General features: G+C 38.1%; 1 protein-coding gene across 4 annotated transcripts in view; it reads left to right on the forward strand.

Annotated features, from left to right (window-relative positions):
- MAPK14 (mitogen-activated protein kinase 14) overlaps positions 1-19,802 on the forward strand; it is a 72,655-nt gene that overhangs the window by 44,826 nt on the left and 8,027 nt on the right. For 3 of the 4 annotated variants that reach the window (XM_023734133.1, XM_004379401.3, XM_023734132.1), the window contains 6 exons: positions 982-1,093; positions 1,746-1,775; positions 2,131-2,178; positions 3,356-3,470; positions 4,056-4,127; positions 14,310-14,389. In XM_023734133.1, the coding sequence (XP_023589901.1) occupies positions 982-1,093; positions 1,746-1,775; positions 2,131-2,178; positions 3,356-3,470; positions 4,056-4,127; positions 14,310-14,389 (457 nt within the window). Of the gene's footprint in view, positions 1-981; positions 1,094-1,745; positions 1,776-2,130; positions 2,179-3,355; positions 3,471-4,055; positions 4,128-14,309; positions 14,390-18,392; positions 18,473-19,802 lie in introns of all 4 variants that reach the window. The other variant, XM_023734134.1, reaches the window with a different exon arrangement.

Raw genomic sequence — 19,802 nt, forward strand, 5'->3', positions numbered from 1 at the left:
TGTGAGTGTAAAGAGAGGTCACATACTTATTCATATAATTTGTTAATAGTAGAAATTTACTGGCTTGGTTTCTTTTCCCCGATGTTTATAAAAAATAAAAATATAAGTAAAATGAAATCATCATTCTTTATCACTCATCTGACATATATTATTACCCAACCTCAGGAATGGAGAATAATTCTTAATACAATATATAAAACCTATCCTTATTTTTTAAAATTTAGCCTCTTTAATACTGATCTGGTTTTTATGTTCTCATATCTGTGTAATACAGTAATGAATGGGTTAAGGCATTGTATCTAGGATGTCTGTGGTGAACCTGTTGGACTTGAATGTAATCATTCCCTAATCTTACCACATAAAGATGAGATTAATAACCAGCACCACACCTATAAGGAGAAGTTCTGGAATGCTTCATCTTGTCTACAGATAAAATGTGTTTCTCTCTTTTAAGGTAAATGTAGGAATGCTGTCCATGAACAGTATCTTTACCAGTCATTCCTGAAAAAGGAGAATTATAGTTTGAATGTTTACAGATACTCCTATTTTAAAACCTATAGCTCGGAAGGTTTATATTGAGGTGAAAATGGAATGGTGAATTTAAAAATAGAGGATATTTTACTATGGCCATATGCATAGTTATATTGTATATTTCTCATGTAATAATGACATTTTTAAGAAAACTGATACTAGCAAATATATCTTTCTGATCTTCACCTTTCTTTTTCATTAGAGAGCCTGGGAAAAGATACTCCAAGTATAAACAAGTATAATCATTTTTAGAAAGATAGATGTCTGATGGTAAAGTTAGAATAGTGTGTTGGTAATAAGTCCTTCATGAGTAGTTATTAAGCTTTTAGCTGATATTGTGGTACTTACTGGGTTAGTAAGTACTTTAAAAACTTTTGAAAGTCTTGTGAAGGTGAGTGAGAGCTTTCTTAGGGGTTCTGGATTATTGTGTAACTCTTCATTAATTTCTAGGTATCTGGTGACCCATCTCATGGGCGCAGATCTGAACAACATTGTGAAATGTCAGAAGCTTACAGATGACCACGTACAGTTCCTTATCTACCAAATTCTCCGAGGCCTAAAGGTACAGATGGTGTCAGTAATAATGTTGAGGAATGAATTCTTCCTTTCCTTTCTACCTTTCCATTTAGGGCCTCACAAAATCACAAGCAGAGATCATAGTATAATGAACCTCACATTCAGTCAGCATCCACAATGATCCACATATGGCCAATCTTGTTTATTTCATCTTTCCCAACCCCCAAATTATTTTAAAGCAAATCTAGATATCATATTATTCCATCCATAGATTCTTTAGTATGTATATCTCAAGATAAAAGTCTTCATTATTACACCTAAAAAATTAATAATAATTTCTTGATATAATCTAATATCTGGTGAGTATGGTGTTGAGATTTTTAAAAATCCCCAAGGAAGCTAATTTGTTTGTGGGGTAGACAGATACAGTGTTTTAAAAGTAAACCATCTTTGATATTTAGCAGCTTTGAGTCCTTTTTGAGCTCCAGAGTGCCAATGAGAAAAGAGGTTAGAGAGTTCAAATGAGTGGAAATCAGTTATGATAAATGTACAGAATAATTACTTGTTCTCCTTTCTAATCCCACTGTTAATACGGCAGTTCTTATTAATTCATGAAAATGTGCTGCAAGTATGTTATATGACAGTGGGAGGTTAGAGAAAACTTGTTTTTTTTTACTGACTTTTTTTCTTTTTCACAGTATATTCATTCAGCCGACATAATTCACAGGGTATGTATTGTGACTGATTAAATTTTGGGGGGGAGGTGGGATAGAAGAATGCCAAGATTCTAATCTAAATCTACTTTAGCCACTGAAATTTTGGTTGATTGCAACTTTGCTCTGGGTTTAAACTGATTAAAGAATGAACATGTATAGTATGTGTCTATTTAAGGCTAGTTAGGACTAGATACTGATTATAGGATGGAGATTGTGTATTGACAGCTAGTTGAAGTCTTAATTTTATATACCAAGGTATCTCGAACATGGAAGGTAGACCCCTCCTGGGTCCTCACTATTACCTGTAGGGAGAGAATTTACCGCGCATCCTAAAATTGACCCTGTCCTCTCTGTACTTGCCTTCTAGGACCTAAAGCCTAGTAATCTAGCTGTGAATGAAGACTGTGAGCTGAAGGTAAGTTGAAGAGACAGTCGTGATTGTTTGCTTATTGATCTTCCAGAGTGCCAACCAGAAAATAGGTAGAGAGCTTGAATGAGTGGAAGTAACATGTTTGAGGTTGTATGTTTGACCAGCCGGGCAAACCTGTACAGGGAATGGGTTTATAAAGCTACAGCTTTTTATCTGAAAATCATATTGTCCTTAGGAATATGAGATTTTGAAATTTAAACCATAGAGAATTTAGTAAGCCGTTTAAGTGACACTGAAAGTATTATCAGGTGACTTGTTTTCATTTTAAAATAAAGTTAAATTAGAAATTTAATACAGAAGTTACAATAAAGGAAAATTATATTCTGAATATCAGGTAACCAATCCCAGTCCTGAAGAGAGAATTATTAAACAGGTTCCTAAGAAAAAACATGCCTGAAATCTACTCACTCAAAATAATTCAAATCTGAGATAAGTGAATTAATTGCTGATAAAGAGCAAGGAGCTCTGGAAACTTTGTTTTGTTTTGTTTTTTGCTCAACTTTTTTGAAATCTGATTTACATATAATAAAATGCACCATTTTAAGTGCACGTTTTGACAAGTTATCCATGTGTCCACCACTGTGCTCCCTACCCCTAATCCTGGCTTTAGGTAACCAGTGATCTTCTTTCAGATGCTATAGATGAACTTTATCTTTTCTTGAGTTTCATATAAATAGAATCATATCAGTTTATTTTTTTGTGTCTGACTTTTGCTTATCATAATGTTTTTGAGATTTATTTGTATTACTGTGTGTATCAATAGCTTATTTCTTTTTATTGCTGAGTAGTATTTCATTTTATGAACATACCACAGTCTGCTTATTCATTCACCCATTGATGGACACTTGAGTTGTTTTCAGTTTGGAGCTATTGTAAATAAAGCATCTATGAATACTCATGTACAAGTCTTTGTATGGACGTGTTTTCATTTCCCTTGAGTAAATACTTAGGAGTAGTATTTTTATTTTGCTTTTTGTAATTTTATTTTTTAAACTTTCATGCTGTGTGTTTACCATGCATTCCAAGCAAGGACCAGGGAATCTGTGTATGGAAGTGCTTTATTGCACTCCTTTTTTATAAGATACCACAATTATTTTCCTGCCTGCTTACAAATCTTAGCAGTTTGTCTGTTCCAGTGTCTGATTTTTCTTCTCTCCCTTAGATCCTGGATTTTGGACTGGCTCGGCATACAGATGACGAAATGACAGGCTATGTGGCCACCAGGTGGTATAGGGCTCCTGAGATCATGCTGAACTGGATGCATTACAACCAGACAGGTATTGCTTGTCTTGATTATTCAGTGCCTTGATACCATGTGGGGTGTATTTAGTATTCTTAGGAGTGGAGATGGTGGAAATGGGAGGAACATCTTTTCTTCCCTCAGTGATCCTTGTAAAGCCTACAAATAGAAAATATTTCAGTTGTTCAAATAGGAGAAGTGGGGCTTTTATACACAGTTTTCAATTTTTTTGATTTAGCAATTGGGTTTTTATTTATTCAGATTTTCAACATATTCTCTGAGTACCTCTACCTGAAGACGATGGGTTAATAATCTCAGCCCCTCAATATTCCCAGGGAAAATCCACCATTTTACCAATAAAAAACTGTTGCCCCTTTGTGAACAACTTATTTCTTTTGCCTTAAATATGTTTTGAGTTACGCCACCTTTGAAGCCCTTTAGTGGAGTGAAGGTCTTATAAGCTGGTTTATTTCTAGGGGTGGGAAAAAAAGAAGGACTATTATTATTGAACTTCACATGTCTTAAATATTAATTTAAGTGTTTCACCTTTAGGTATGGTTCCATTTATGGCCAAGTATAATAATAGTGACATTGTAGTTTTATGTCTCTTTAATTTTGCCAGTTGATATTTGGTCAGTGGGATGCATAATGGCCGAGCTGTTGACTGGAAGAACATTGTTTCCTGGTACAGACCGTATCCTTTAAAAAGTTTTGGATTCTTGTTTCTTATCTGTATTCCAGTGTCTATGAAAGTGTATTACCTTTTACTGTCTCTAGAAGGCTCTCAACTACTTGCTTTCCTTGTCCAGATATGCACTATGAGGTCTTCCTTATTGCTTAGTAGCTTGTCTTGCCAAGAAAGAGGCTTGAGTTTACTTTTATGAGTTGGAAAAATTCCTCATAAGCTGGAAAATGCTTTAAATCTTTCATATGTCATCTTTTTCAAATGAGTCCCTTATTATGTTAGTCTTGCCACAGCCATTCTGAGGCCTGAGCATACTCACGAGAAGCTCTAGATCCCAATGATAGGTTTAGTCTGCTTGTACAAAACACTTAATCAGAACAAGATAGCCATTTTATAAATCAAGGTTATCTTGCTTTTATGTTTGGTTGACATAATTAAAAAGGCTATATTTGGTCCCTGTAATGGTATACCTGCTGACTCGTTATGTTTGTTGTTTAACAATGCATAGTAAAAGCAAGAAGTGATAAGGTCACCCTGATGTGTGCCTTTTTTTTTTCTTCAGTACAGCTTTATTTTTATCCCAGATTGTAGCCAACCCTTAATTTACTGCCAGACTTATTGTCTAGTGTGTGGATCATCAAGGCCCCTTTATTTTAGCCCCTCCCCTATCTGCTGCATGCTCATTTCATGGTTTAGTAACAGTGAGGCCAAAATATGGTTTATTGGAACTCCTGTCAGTTCTACTTGGGGAAGATGTTTAGGTGAGAAGAAACGTTGAAGTATGTGTCCAGAATCAGGTGTGGGGAGCGTTGGAGAGTTTGGTCGGCTAGCCTTTGAATGAATTTGGTTGGGCTTTTTGAGATGCTGCGCTACCTCTGCTCTGTCATGCTGAGAGACCTCAAAGCTGTTTTAGCCCCTCACCTACACCAACTCACACTGAGTTTATAAACCAGAACGTCAATTTATTTGCTTACAGTTTGGGATATACTTCTGGGGTGACTGTGATGTTCCTGCTATCTATTCATGTATTCTAACTGTCTTTTGCTAGACAGAATGTACTTTCCTAATCAACTGAAAAACCTCTGCCCCTCAGGTAAAGCTGTTTATTTCCCTCTGAATATTACTGGATTAATGCAGAGTTCAATAGAGTCTCTACACCTAGCTCATCTTATTCCTCCCTAGCCCTGGATTTTAAGTTAGTTTAGTATCTCGTATTTCTCCTTTGTTCTTTGCTTGATTCACCTAATATCTGTTTCTCAGAGATGTGGTATATACATTACAGTACAGACAAAGAGATTTTGGAAAAATCTGTAATCTCCCTTTCCCTTTGGTATGTATCTCAGATTCCCATCCTTCAGTCTGTAGTCCCAAACCCACTGCCCTGATGCTGTCCTCTGTTCCCCCTTCCTTTCCTCTTCTAGGTAATCTGCATCTCCATCTTACATTCATTCAGTCCTAGACACTCACACACACAACACAACAAGAGAGACAGACACTATAGCATGCTAGTTAAGAGCACAGGCTCTGGAAGAAACCCTCTGGGTTTAGATCCTAGGTCTTTCATTCCCAGCTGCATGACTTCAAGCAAGTTTTCCAGCCTCTGTGTGTCTTGGTTTCTTTAACCATAAAATGATGGTAATAGTATATACTTTGTAGAATTATTGTGAGAATCCAGTGAGATAATATCTGTAAAATATTTATACTTAAAACAGAGCATGCCAGTAAATGTTAGCCATCATCTTCATTAATGGCTTTTGGGAAATGGTTGCCGCCTTCACCTTCCCACTTTATTGTCTACCTATGAATCATTAAAGGTTTTTTTTTCTTCTTCTTTATTCTGTGACAGGTAGTAAAGGATGGATCACCTTGGCAGTCTACTGTTGGAAAGGTTTCGAGGTAGTGTGTTTCTTCTGCCCTTATAGTCCCATCTCACAGACAGCTGCCTACTCCAGGGGATTCATTTTTTAATACATAGGAATTCATTTCAAAATTCTTATTGTAAGAATTCAGTATTGTCTCCTTTGCTCTTTTTCAGGCTGATGTTCTTCTATATCATAAAAATCAAATTGAAATAATTTGTAACTTACATAGCCTTCCTCTCATCAGTGCAATCTATGTGGATGTAGCTTTGGTTGCCTGACGAGAAAGGAAAGTGTTTTCTATTATTTTTTCTTGCCTGAAGTCTGTAATCACTTATATTCTAGTATATTTGCTCTTGACCTTCACTGTGCATCAGAATCACTTTGGGGAGCTTTTAACAACTCTAGATTTCTGGGCACTACTCCAGAGGCTCAGAATCAGTTGGTGTGAGTCAGAGCACAGGCTTTGATGTATTTTTTAAGTGACCCAGGGGATTCTAGTGTGCAGCCAGTGTTAGTACACCTAGAGTTAACCCAGTTGGATTTTAGTTTTAACCTTGCTAACCCTGCAAAATTATTTTGTTAGCCATCTTTCCTCATATTCTTTTATGTACAAATAAGATCAGAAAGTTAAAAGTCTAAAATTATTGACCTGGGGGCCATCTACCATATTTTTACACAGATAACACACGTTATATGTTTTTGCATACGTTGCAACCCCCTGCACATTATTTTCATAAGCGTGCTATATGAATATTTTTTACATATTGCTGACTTCAATTTCTTTTTTTTTTCCTGTCCAACGGATTTAATAGTTCTTCATCTTGGTGCCTGTTGACACCGAGGTTTGGTTCCCAGCAACAGACCATCACCAACCTACCCTTGAGTTTCTAAAGCAGCCTCTTTCCAGGCAAGATTCCTTTCTTGCTCTGCAAACTGCTTTTTGCAATGTAGGAAGAAGTAACTTTTTCTGCCCTGGAAGCAGCCCTCGCCGGGGTGGCCAGCCCCCAGCCCAGGAGGTGCAACCCTGCTGTCTGGTGGCTGCACTTGGCCGTTTGGGCGGGCTAAGAGCCCGAGCCCCGTGCGCAGGGGGATCGAGCTTCCTTTGCTCGGACGAGACGTGCCCTATTGGCCATCCGGGGGCCCCCTGGGGTCAGGGCAGTGCCGCCTGCACCTGCACTGTCCTGCCGCCCTGCTTCACGTGGGGCCAGCACGGAGGTACCCGGTAAGCAGGAGCAACAGCCTCCACGTGCCGCACACAGCCCTCCGCCGACCCTCCGGCAGTCCCCGCACAACCTACCTGGGCACAGATCAGCTGCAAGGAACTCCACCGCTCTCACTCCCCGCCACGAACTGCCCCAGAGCAAACGCACAGTTTCAGTTGTTTATTTTCCGATTACTGGGGTATTACCCAACTCAATCCATGACTTCTTGACCATGGCTTATCCCTTTATTATACAAATATGATCAAAAGTAACATTTTCAGGAGGGTAAATGAGGCTGAAATTCACTTCTGGAAATGTCAGGAGACATGCACAGTGTATGCATGGGCACTCTATGCCAGAACTTTATTTTACATAATTCCGTCCTTTCCGACGATTACATGTGTGGGTGTCTTATTTATTTACATGGGCACACTATTTGTGAAAAATCCCGTTGTTGAACCCCCTGTTTTTATAGATGACAACACTGAGGTGTAGAGGAGATAGGGCTACTCAGCTGAAACTATTATCTGTCACTCAGGTCACAGTTTCTTTCCAATGTTCTTTTTGTTGCCTTTTCTCCTAATTTCTAGAACTCCTCTTTCAAAAATCTTTGGAGAGTGCGTTAGCCTCACATCCTCTTTCCTTTGCACTGAAAGGCATGCAGCTACTGTTTATGCTTTTGAAATGCATCTGATTGCCGAGGCAGCCTCTAGGGGGCGCTCTTTATTTGACTGCACAGTTTTTTCCGTTTCCCTCATTTGGTAATCGTCTCACATTTGGAACTAGTGGTTTTAGCTTCTAGATAAGCGCTATCCAGTAGAACCTCTGTGATGTGGGAGATGCTTTATATCTGTGCGGTCCAATATAGTACCCACTAGTCACATGTGGCTATTGAGCACTTGAAATGTGGCTAGTGTAACTGAGGAACTGAATTTTCAGTTTTATTGATTTTTATTTTAACTTACATTTAAATGTAATTAGTCACATATGGCTAGTGGCCACTGTATTGGACTGTGCTGTTTTAGATCTCTGTGAGTCTTCTTCCTATTCTGTCTTTTTCTCTGTTTTTGCAGTAAGTCTCCTACTTGAGAAATTCTTTTGCTACTGCTTGTTAATAATCCCTGGAATACCCCTAAAGATAAAAGAAATACTAACTTTCGTCTTAGAGCTGATTACATATTATTGGGTTAGAAATTATGCTCACTGTAACTTTGCAGAACCTCTCCATCAAGCTCAGTGATAGTATTTTTTTTAAAGAATGAAGCCCTTTCCTATAAGCCTAGTTGACTAGGTGTGTCAAGTGGACACAGCTGACAGGACTTTATATTAGGAGCCAGTGAGGCTGCAGAATGTCTCTTCAGGTCTGTTGTTGTTGTTAGGTGTTCTCAAATCACTTCCAACTTATAGTGACTCCATGTGACAGAGTAGAACTGTCCCATAGGGTTTTCTAGGCTGTAATCTTTACAAGAATAGATTGTCAGATCTTTCTCCCGTGAAGCTGCTGTAGTGCTAACTTATTTCAAATACCATTGATTTTGAAAAGAGCAGCCAGCTAGAAAATATTATTGTTAAAGCTTAACACTTTGCAGCCTAAGGAAGAGAGAAAATGAGTTTCGTAGTCCTATTATATGTCAAATATTATTTTCTCTACCAGACACCACAGCCTTAGCTTGCTGTTGCTTTCCTTCCCTACATGATCAAATTAATTTCCTTCATTCTGTCATTTTTTAAAAATAATTTCACTTTAGACACTAAAAGCAAGTGTCCTAAAAAATATTGAAGAAGAAAAATGTTTTATTAAATTGTTATTTGCCTTTTAATCTCTAACTTGAGAATGTATTTTCCCAGAAAAGGCTGAAGTTCTCAGATTTGTTCACAAACCTAAGGTACCTTAAGACATTTTCTTTGTGTGGCAGTGAAAAATGACTATTTTGACAACAAGAAAAGAAGGAAGTAGATTGTGTCTGTGTCTCGTCCTAGTTCATCTTATCTGTCACCAGGAGGATTTCCTGCCCTCCCGAAGATCAGTGTTCTGGCTTTGCTCCTCTGTGGATTTTTTTGTTTTTTTTTTATTGAAAACTGTTACTCACAAGGGGTGGTAGTAGGTTATAGGTAGGTCCCGAAACCGGTCCTTTTATTCATCTTCAACTCTCTTACCTGTGGAGATTTTCTGAGAATTGCCTAGAGCACTTAGAAAGTGACTAGGATATCCCTCTCTCCCTCTCTTATTTTCCCCTAGGTTTTGTTGTTGTTGTTTTTTCTTTTTTTCTCTAACCTATTAGTTCTATCTGAATACCTTTTACTTCTGTTAAACAGGACTTAGTTCCAAAGAGTAATCTTCGGCCTAAGTGGTTGTCTTTTTCTTCAGATGAGGGGAATTATTATTTAGATTTTGATATTGTGATCATTACAATTAAAACACATTTTTAACTAGAGGTAAAAATACCTTCTACCCAGGGTAAAAAGGGTTAAGCCTATGATAAAGAATAGCTTGCTATGGAAATAACTAATTGTCATGATGTGGTAAATTTTGCTTTGCTCTGCTTACATAGCTACTTGAAGCTCCTTCTGGCCTTAGCTGTCTGGACAAATTGTAGTGGCCTTAACGGTAGCTGGTACTGTTAGAAGACTGACATGTATTTCAGTGGATTTACCAACTCTTGGAGAACCTATGGTGATTCCTTCTGAGGTTTGCATGCTTTGACTTCCTTTGTGCAAGTGATTTTAGCTACTAAGTAGATTTTTATTTTGCATGTGTGTTTACTAACCTTTTAAGAATTGGCTGTCATGCTGTCCCAACTCTTTTTGTCCATAGCTCTTACATACTCATGGCGCTTTATTGAATGCTCTTTATCGTGTGAACACTTCAGATGGAGTGTTTGAGAACTGTGTTAGGCTGCTATTAAATGCAGCAACTTTTCTTGGCTTTTTTTTTTTTTTTTTTTTTGTATGGAGAGTCTCCATAGAGTATGGCTGTCCTGGGTTTTGAGAGCAGTTGGTGGGGTGGAGCTGAGTACTGAAAAGCATATTACAGCAAGTCTTTTCAGTTCAACCAGTACTGATTATCTAGTTACTCTGTGGAAGGTGCTAGGGATAAGATGGTACCTACCCTCAAAACCAGAGTGATCATACTCAGTGGAAAGTAAGTTACAGGAATTGCTTGAATACGTGTCTTCCTCTAAGTATGAAACAAGACAGAGTGATAAAAAATACCATAGTAGAGGTATAAATAAGGGCATTGAGAGGAAGCAGAGATTAGTTCTGACTTCATGGCAGAGTTCTTGTTTAAGCAGGACTTTGAAGAGTAAATAGGAAGAGAAAAGGCTTGGTAGGAGGGGAGGGTAGAGAATATTCCTATTTCTGTCTTGTATAAATAAGAACTTAGAAGCTTAGAATTGCCTGGAGTATATGGTGTGAATTGAAGCACTGAGTGCATCAAGGAATAGTAGTTTGAGGCAGAGTCTGAAAAGAAGCTGATGCCAAATCACAGAGGACCGTGAATGTGAGGCTACAGGATTGGGACCTGTGATTTTCACACCAGCAGAAGGGAAAGGCATGGGGCCCCAGGTCTTTGCTGTAGTGAGCCACTGTGACTGGTGGGAGTGGCATATTCCTCAGATAGGTTGGGGTGACATTAAAAAAGAACCCAGTTGCTGTTGACTCCGACTCCTAGTGACCCCATGTATGTCAGACTAGAACTCTGCTCCATAGGGTTTCGGTGGCTGATTTTTCAGAAGTAGATCTCCAGGCTTTTCTTCTGAGGCATCTCTGAGTGGACTCAGACTTCCACCCTTTCAGTTAGTAGGGTGAAGTTAGAGCAATTGGAAACTCCTGCTTTGGATAATAGAAAGCCAGAAAAGAGTTTTTGAGATTTTTATGATCCAGCTTTTATTTGTTTGTTTTGCAGTTTTTTTTTGTGTTTTTTTTTTAAAGATATTTACTAGCAGGAAAATGTTCGATTGAATTGTAAATAATGACCAAGACTAGTTATGGGGTGGTGCTGAGTGGATGTGGCATTTTAATAGTTCAGACAAGTAGTAATTAGGTTCTAAACCAAAGCAGTGAAAGTTAAGTTGGAAAAAGAAAGCATAGATGCTCGTTTTAAGATTTTAGTTCTGTCATCTTGATGTAATTGTTAGCAGCTATAGAAGCCTCATTAAATAACACAAGTGGTGCTACTCCCCAATTTTTCCTAAAGCAGACCCTAGTGGTATTCACCTGATGTGCTAAAGGTATTCCATAGTAGTATAAATTTTTACCAAATAAACTTTGCATAAAAAAAGTCTAGAGATTAACACTACTGTTAAACTCTGTGTTTCCAATTGAAGCCTTGCTATTTCGGTATTTTATAACTTTGCCCCTAAGTTATTCTGTGTTAAAGCTTGCCACCGTACGGAATCATGTACATTTTTCATTTATGGAACCACTACAGATAAGGATAGTCTTCCTGGGTACCTTTGAACGTAGTGTCATAAATGTCAAAAAGCAGTCTTTTGTCAAAGAAACTGAGGCTGGAGAACAGGAGGATTAGAAGTTTACCAAAGACTGAATTTAGTATGTAATTTCATATGATTGAATCGTTATGAATTATTAATGTTTAGAAATGATTTTCTTCAGCCCTTATACTTTACTGCTTGGTGTATGCGGTCAAGGTATGGTCAATCCTGATTCATTCATTTGCTCAGACCTCTAGAGAATTGTGTTTATTATCATAAAACCATTTTAAAGCAAAAAAGGCTTGTTTTCGTTTTTAATATATTGTACAAATAATACTTTTCATATATTATACACGTGACTCGTCTCTAGAAATGACAAGAGAAAAAGTTTGCAGACTAAGTGTTTACAACATCACTTGAGACGTGAGTCTCACAGTCCGGAGTGTTCGGCCTTTTTGAGGGAGTATAAAACTTGGCCCTTCTTTTAAATAGTCAGAAGCCTCTTTAGCAAGTTTGCCAATCTCAACAAGCATTGTTTCTAGAGATTAGTTTTAATGCATATACTATAAAACTACCTGTTTGAGAGTTGAAATAATCTAGTTTATTTCTCATATGTGATATACTTTATCTTGTGGGATAGCTACCCAGTTAAATGTGTTCCTGAAAAGTGTGAGGGAACTGAATTTTTGTAAATTGACTCACATATTTTCAGTACCCACCATGTATCAGATGTTATGCTAAGCACGGGGGGTAAGTGGTAAACAGCCAGAGCCCTCTTACAGTTTACAGAACAGTAGAGATGACAGACAAAAATTAGTAAGCCAACAAAATTGGTGCCAAGATTAAGACTAACAGAATTTGCAACACTCTTACATGGCGTGTTGGGAGAGGCCTCTCTGAAGGGGTGAAGTTTAAGCTGAGACTTGAAGTTGAGAAGAATCTAATCACGCAAAGAACCTGACAGGGGCCAGAGGACATACTTCCTAACAGGCAGTATTCAAAGACAGGAAAAAGCTTAGTATTATTTGAGTAGAAAACATTTCCTAATTATCATCTTGCAGAATCTGGAAATGAATCAAATGAGAGAAATAGCTTAGGAAATTCTTCAGTGATTCTAAGGCAGGATGAGGATAAATGGAGACTAACATTCAAGTACATCACCTGTTACCAACTTTCACTCATGAACCTGGACTGTCCAGCTTTCTTTCCCAAGATTCCAAACCTTGTTTAGTCAGTGGTTACTTAGCACTAGACCTACCTCTCAGGTCTGGACTAGGAGTTAGTAAATTTCCTGTGTAGTGATTAGCCATGGTGCCTATGCTGCTTAACTTTATTGCTGGGTAAATTTCTCCTGGCCGTAAAGAAGCATTGATCAGGCTGAGTTTCAGAATTTTGGAGCCCAGCTAGGAATTTTAATGATTGCTAAATCCTAAAGTGTTGGTTGTCTTTTTCCGATTCTTTAGCTTTACCTTGAAAATATGTCCTGTTAATAGAAGTGTATCACTAATGAAAGCAGCAAAACAAATTCAGCATTTTTTTTTTTTACCACTTGCCTTAAATTAGAAAATGTATTGATTCTGATGACTTTGACCTAAAGAAAGAAAGTTTATGGTGAGAGTAATTTATATGAGTCTAAGTTGCAATATTTCCATTTGATTTATGATGATGAATTAATTTGGGTTTTATATTAAGAAACAAAGTCATGACCTTCCCTCCAAATGTAAATATAGACATGGCTAAACAATTTCAGTTTTCATCAAGGATCTTAAAAGCTATTTTATAAGTTTTTTTCTCAACTTTTAACTTCCTTTTTAGGTAAGATTAAAAGCAGTATGAATAAGTGGATTTTTTTTGTCTTCTGGTTAATACATGCACGTACATTCTGATGTACATGAAAGTGTTGGCTACCAGAATAAAGGTTTCAGCACTGTGGCTCATCATTTAGAGCCTTTGGGATGTGTGAAGTTTGTTAAGCATTCTGTATTCAGTTTGCATTTGTAAGGTTGAAATCTAATACGTCCTGCTTGTTCTTGGCCCTGCTGAAAGAACATACGGTGGAGGAGTGCCCTCTGCTGGCCGACTGTCACTCACAGTTCTCTAACCAGTGTGAAACGGAGAGGTTTTCTAGAAGGCATGCTCAAGTGGTTGGGCTCTGGGATCTTGGCAGGCCTCCTACTATCGGATTACAAACCCTTTAGGTCAAGTCTTAGGGGAATTGTCACAAATAGGCTTGCACTCCCCTAGTTTCTGTACTCGGCTGCTTTTCCCCCTATCTGTAGCACTTTGCTTTCCAATGCTCTTTTCTTGACTGGCTACTTACACTTTGGTAGAAGGTGAGGTAGGTGTGGACTGAGCATATGAACTGAGTAAAGCTTTTGTGCTTTCACCTGCTGTCTTTGGCAGTTAAGTACCCTGCTAAAGTCATTTAAATTTACTGATAGGTGATGTTGACAGATGCACAAAATGAATATAAATTGGATATGTGTATGGTAGCATTTTGAATCTTTGTACAAGAGGAGCATGTTCTACTTGAAGTGACCATACTGCAGAAGCCTTGGACTAGATGAAGTCACCATTTTGGATTTTTTTTATTTTTGTTGTTGGGGTTTTTCGTTTGTTTTATTTTGTTTGTTGTTGTTTGTTTTTCATTTTTATTTTGTCCCAACATTTTCCTTTATAGTCCACCATTAGATATTGATCAGTTGAAGCTCATTTTAAGACTCGTTGGAACCCCAGGGGCTGAGCTTTTGAAGAAAATCTCCTCAGAGTCTGTGAGTTGATGCTTTGATTGTAATTATCTGCCCGGTTAGGAACCTAAGTTCCACTTTACTTCTGCCACATGCCTTCCATCACTCTGTGCTTTGACTTGGGTATGTTTGCAAGCACATGTGCCTATTGTGTACTGACTTCTGGGATGGGGTATAAATGTGTGTGTGTGCGCATGTGTGTACAAGTATGTTTTATTCTCTCTCTCAATCTGTCTGGGTATGTACTTAATCATGGGAGCTTCTAATGGGCAATAGTATCCCAGTAAAACAATGAGATTTGAAATCAATTCATTCCAAGAGATTAATGAAGAATTTGATTCTTTTTTCTCAAGCCCTGACTTCATCTTTTCTCAGAAGTCTCACATATACTCAAGAGCTCTTTGACTTTTTGGGTAGTGTTTGTTCCCAGAGTGCAAGCTCTACCATGTATTAGTCTAGCTTCATCCCTAGAAGAATGAAGTGTGCTTTGTCTACATGCTGTTGCCCTTCTCCCAAAGTTAGTTACTTATTTTTTAGAATAGACAACTCACACATCCCGCATAAGGTGTCTATTCCTAACAAATACATGGGGCTCCCAAAGGGATAACTCTCTACTCGGTTCTCAGACCACTCAGAGGAAACACTCTCAGTCCTGACACCTCAGAGCCATGGGAGTATGGTTGTAAATCCTTTTTCCCACAGCTTTCCTTTGTAATTCCACGTTGAATAACCTGAGACAAGGCTTTGGGAGCTAGTGCTTTCCTGCTTCTCAGCAGGGACTTAAAGAGAAGCCATGGGAACGTGACTCTGCTTACTTTGGCTATGATTTCCTGCTTTTGGTCATTTTCTCGGGCCAGAGACGTGAGAGAAGCCATGAAAGCCCAGTCTTTCTCCCTTTTCCCCTCTATTCCTGCCACAACCCATGGCTGCTACCATACAGTTGGATAAAAGGGAAAAGGAGCTGTTGAGCCAAGCTCCAGTTGTGCCTTCCTGGATTCTCCTCCCAACATTTCAGACTGAAGGGGCCACTTTGCCCGGTGGGAAGACTGCTGGGTAGCTTCAGGCAGGCATGAGCAGGTGAGTTTGAACTGTTCATTGTCTCCTTGACAAAATAAAGAATACCATCATCTGGTACGTATTTGGTATATTCCTTAAAATAACAACACAATCCTGTGTATTTCTCAATTTTTACTCTGAGGGATTTGCTAGACCTATTTTTTTTTTTTTTTTCATTTATTTGATTAAGATGAGGAAGCAAAAGCACAGAAGGCTGTGGCTTGCCTGAGTCATGCACTGAGAGTCACTTAGCAGAGCTGAGTATAGATCCCAGATGTTCTGATAACATGATCTAAACTATAATCTCAAGCAATTGCACACTACTTTGAAATGTGCTATTGACCATGATGTCAGCCTGAAAGAGTGTTTTCTTTTGCTTTATGAAATGCAGAAGCTGGATTAGAGTGAATCAAAGAAGATATGAGATGATGCTTAGAGAGGACAGGGCCTTTTTTTTTTAATGCAGTTTGCTTAGAAAGATTGGCTAGTAGAGAGGACATGGGGGCAGGGATAGGGGCCTGTGCCGGAGCTCAGTTAATTAATGAATAGTGCTAATGAGACCGAGACAGCAAATTCTTTCCTTGTCTTGCAGTGACTACCAGCAGCTCTTTCTCAGTCCCCTCTCCCATCCCCCAACCATCTGTCCTGTAAATATATGCTGTTAGTTACAGGAAGTTCTAAAATAAAAAAAGTATGGGCAAAATAGTATTTATCTCTCATTAATCCATCGTTTGTTTTTAAGAAAAAAATAACACTGGATGCCCGGCATAGTAATGCTGTGTCTTTATCTTATGTGAGATGGGGCACATCATACATCTTGACTGCTATATATATATCTTGATGCTATAGAGTTGGGCATAGTGAGATTGAGCACCAGAATACAGAACTTACTCAAATAATACTGTGTTGAGGGTAGGTATAATTAGAAAGGTTTTTTTTTCCCTGTGTAGTTGTGGCAAGTGGATAAAAGTCTAAACGTTCAAAAGGGTAAAAACCAGAAACCAAGCCCATTGCCATGAAGTCGATTCCGACTCATGATAACACTAGTTGACACTGCCCAAGTAGCTGTTTATCTTAAATAGAAGAACATAATGCGTGATGCACACAGTGGAACAATAACAAAGCCAGGTGAGTGAAATCGTTCAAAGATTAATTTGGGGGGAAAAAGCATTAATGAAGGAATGTAGTAAACAGAGAAAGCCAATAGCTGTTTTCATTACTTCTGAAAAGTAGTGAAGTAGTGATGCCAACACATACTGTAAAACTTCAGTCAATAAATAGGAGATTCTGAGTAAGAGAAGATGATAACTGATGCGCTGACTCAGAGCAGTCTAGGATGTACCATAGGAAAGGAGGTATGCGTCATGATGGGTGTCAAAGGATAGAGCTTTTTTGTCTGGTGATCCAGTAACTATAGTATCAGTGAAAGATGAAAAAATCATATTAAGAAAGCATAAGCTCTTTCACTGACTTCTCTCACAATTTTCTTTAGAAATATATTCTTCCTAACCTCCTGGTAAGAAGGGGCTATAATAACCTATTTGACTAAAGGAGACAAAAATAGAAAATATACAGGCAAAGTATTCCCAGAAAGGAAGGGAGAAAGTGGCAGGATTTTGACATTTCTGCTCTTGACTTTTACTTAGTGGCCCCTTCTGTTATTTCTCTTGGCAGGCAAAGTACTGTTTGTTATGTAACTTGTTTAAAGGTAAATCTAAACTTTGTTATGAGAATGTTAAAAGAACTTCATGCCCCTCTAACCTTAGGCTTAGGGAGCGTGAAAGACAGGGTGGTACACTTGGCCTCAGCTCTTTTCCTGATGACAGCCTTAAATGCACATCAGCAGTAATCTAACCATTAGGAAGTTTGAGTTCAGAGGATGAGCAAACATGGAAAGATTATTGAGGGAAACAACAAAGAAGTGAAATTACTTGACCACAGTGCTTGTTGAAAATAATACCACAGCTGAAGGAACTAAATTAATAGTTAACAAGGAAAGGAATAGAAAAGGGGCTCACTGAAGTATTTTCAAGAAGTGTTTTTAAAAAATTCCCATCACTTCTGCTTTTAGTAGGAGCACATGATCAACATAGTTCTCATAGTATTTGTGGAGGGGGGAATTGTGTTAACATTGATGGACAGTTAAAAGAGGGAAGTTTAGAATATGACAACTTATACATGTGCTTGTACATGTGGAAGACCTCTAGTTCTACTCTTGTCAGATTTTTGCTGAGTGTTTTTGCAAACTTCCTCCCAGGTATTTGTTAGGTGAAATTAGTTTATTCACCTGTTAAAGAGGTTTCTGGGAGAAATCATTGTGGCATGCTATAATGCTTGTCAGCAGCCTGTGACTTCTATTTTGTCTTTGCCATTGGACTCTAATTTCCCCCCACATCCCTTTTCTCCACTTAACCATTGTGTGTCTGTGGCATGTATTTTAAATGTAGTACTACTAATGTTTTTGAAACTTGGCATTGCTTGTCTACCCACACACCCACCTATGTCTTACATTTGGAGGCCTGTGCCACAAAAATTTAGTCTCTTCCTTGAATGGATATATTGGATATTTTGTCCAACATTAAGTCAAAATTTTCTGCATCATCTACATTTATCCCACATTTAAGGTTTTGGCCATTGGTACTTGAAAGTAGTTTTCTGGCTGGCATCCTGAATCAAGGGGCAGTCTATTTCCAGGAAGTCTAAAATATTTAATGTTGATGCTAAAACTGAAGGAAATTAATTTTCCTTATCTGCATGGCCAGTCATTGGCTACATGCCTGATAACACTCATGCTATTCATGGAAGCATTGCTTTAACATGGAGCCTTGGGCTCTGGCCGGGGGTGTGTGGGGTGTGTCGGGGAGTATGGGGTTGTTTGTTTTGGCGTGGCTTTTTGGCCTTTTTAAAAACTTAAGTTGAAAGTTATTTTTTGCACTCTGTGTTTAACAATGCCCTTGACTAGGCATCTAAGATATTAACCAGCTTCAGCAGATTATGCGTCTGACGGGGACACCCCCTGCTTATCTCATTAACAGGATGCCAAGCCATGAGGTGAGAACAAGTAGACTGTACAGGGGTGTCTAATTCAAAAGGCCACATTCACATTTTATTGCCACTGTATAACTGACAGTATTTAATGTCACTGAATGCTTGCATGTGCCTTGAGGGATACTAAGGCAATGCCTGCCTATATGCTATTGCAAGATGTTGACATTTGGGATAGAATGTCATCAAATCCTGTGGATTGAGAATATAACTTTTAGGCTTGTAAATAGAAAATGGTGTTACTTCTTATATTTGGATTTTATGAATTCAGAGCTCAAGAAGCTGTTTCTTCCTAGGTATATGCCTGCAGTTAGGGTTATGCTACCATCTGATGAACTTCAGCTGGAGGTGTAGTTAGCTGAAAGCCATTAGCATGTTTTTCTATTCAAACATTTTTTAAATGAGCAAAATAGGATTCTTCATTTAAAAAAAAAACTGTGAAATATCCAACACTAGTAAGTACTGTATTCAAAAGAAAACATACAAATAATAAAGAACAAATATGAATACTTACTTAGATAGGGCTAGGTGCCTTCTTTACCAGTTCTTAACTACTTAATCTAACTCTAGTTTTATCATTAGAGATGTTTGGAGCACTGCTTTCTAAGTCATTCTTAATCTTTTTGGGGACTTCGTACCAGGTTGGCAACACAAGGGCCCTTCCCAGCACCTTTTTCTCCTACTTCAGCTATATTCAGGTAGTCTTTTTATTTATCTTTATTGGAGGGGTGACTGCTCTCTGGATGAGACAGGTGTCTCCTCCTCTGTTTTCCCTTCATCCTTTTACCTACATGCTCAATGGAAAGGGATTACATCCATATATATATTAAATTCCTAGAACTTTCTTCTCAAATCGGAAAGATTCTCAGCTGTGTTTTAAAGCTGACCTCTTCCACTTGCTCCGCATACAATGAGTAATAAGATAAAGTTGCCAGAACTTTTTTAACTGTGTGTGAGAGATAGCGAGAATAAATAAAGGTGATGATCATGAATACATATACACACATACATACCTTTACTGTTATATTAAAACGAGAATTTTAAGGAAATGGTTAAGATAGATTCAAAGAAATTTTATCTCAACTACTCAGATGGACTGATAGTGGGATTTATTCTTTGAAACAGGGAAGGCCATAGATACAATTTACTACCTAACTAATATCTGAAACATATAATTATGAGTTAACATTTCTACTTACTATTCTCAACACCAATTTTTTTTTTTTTTATTATACTTCAGGTGAAGGCTTACAGAACAAATAGTTTCTCATGAAACAGTAGTACACATATTGTTTTATGACATTGGCTAACAACCCCACAACATGTCAACCCTCTC

Source organism: Trichechus manatus, unplaced genomic scaffold (assembly GCF_000243295.1).
Source record: "Trichechus manatus latirostris isolate Lorelei unplaced genomic scaffold, TriManLat1.0 scaffold00065, whole genome shotgun sequence".
Taxonomy (NCBI): domain Eukaryota; kingdom Metazoa; phylum Chordata; class Mammalia; order Sirenia; family Trichechidae; genus Trichechus; species Trichechus manatus.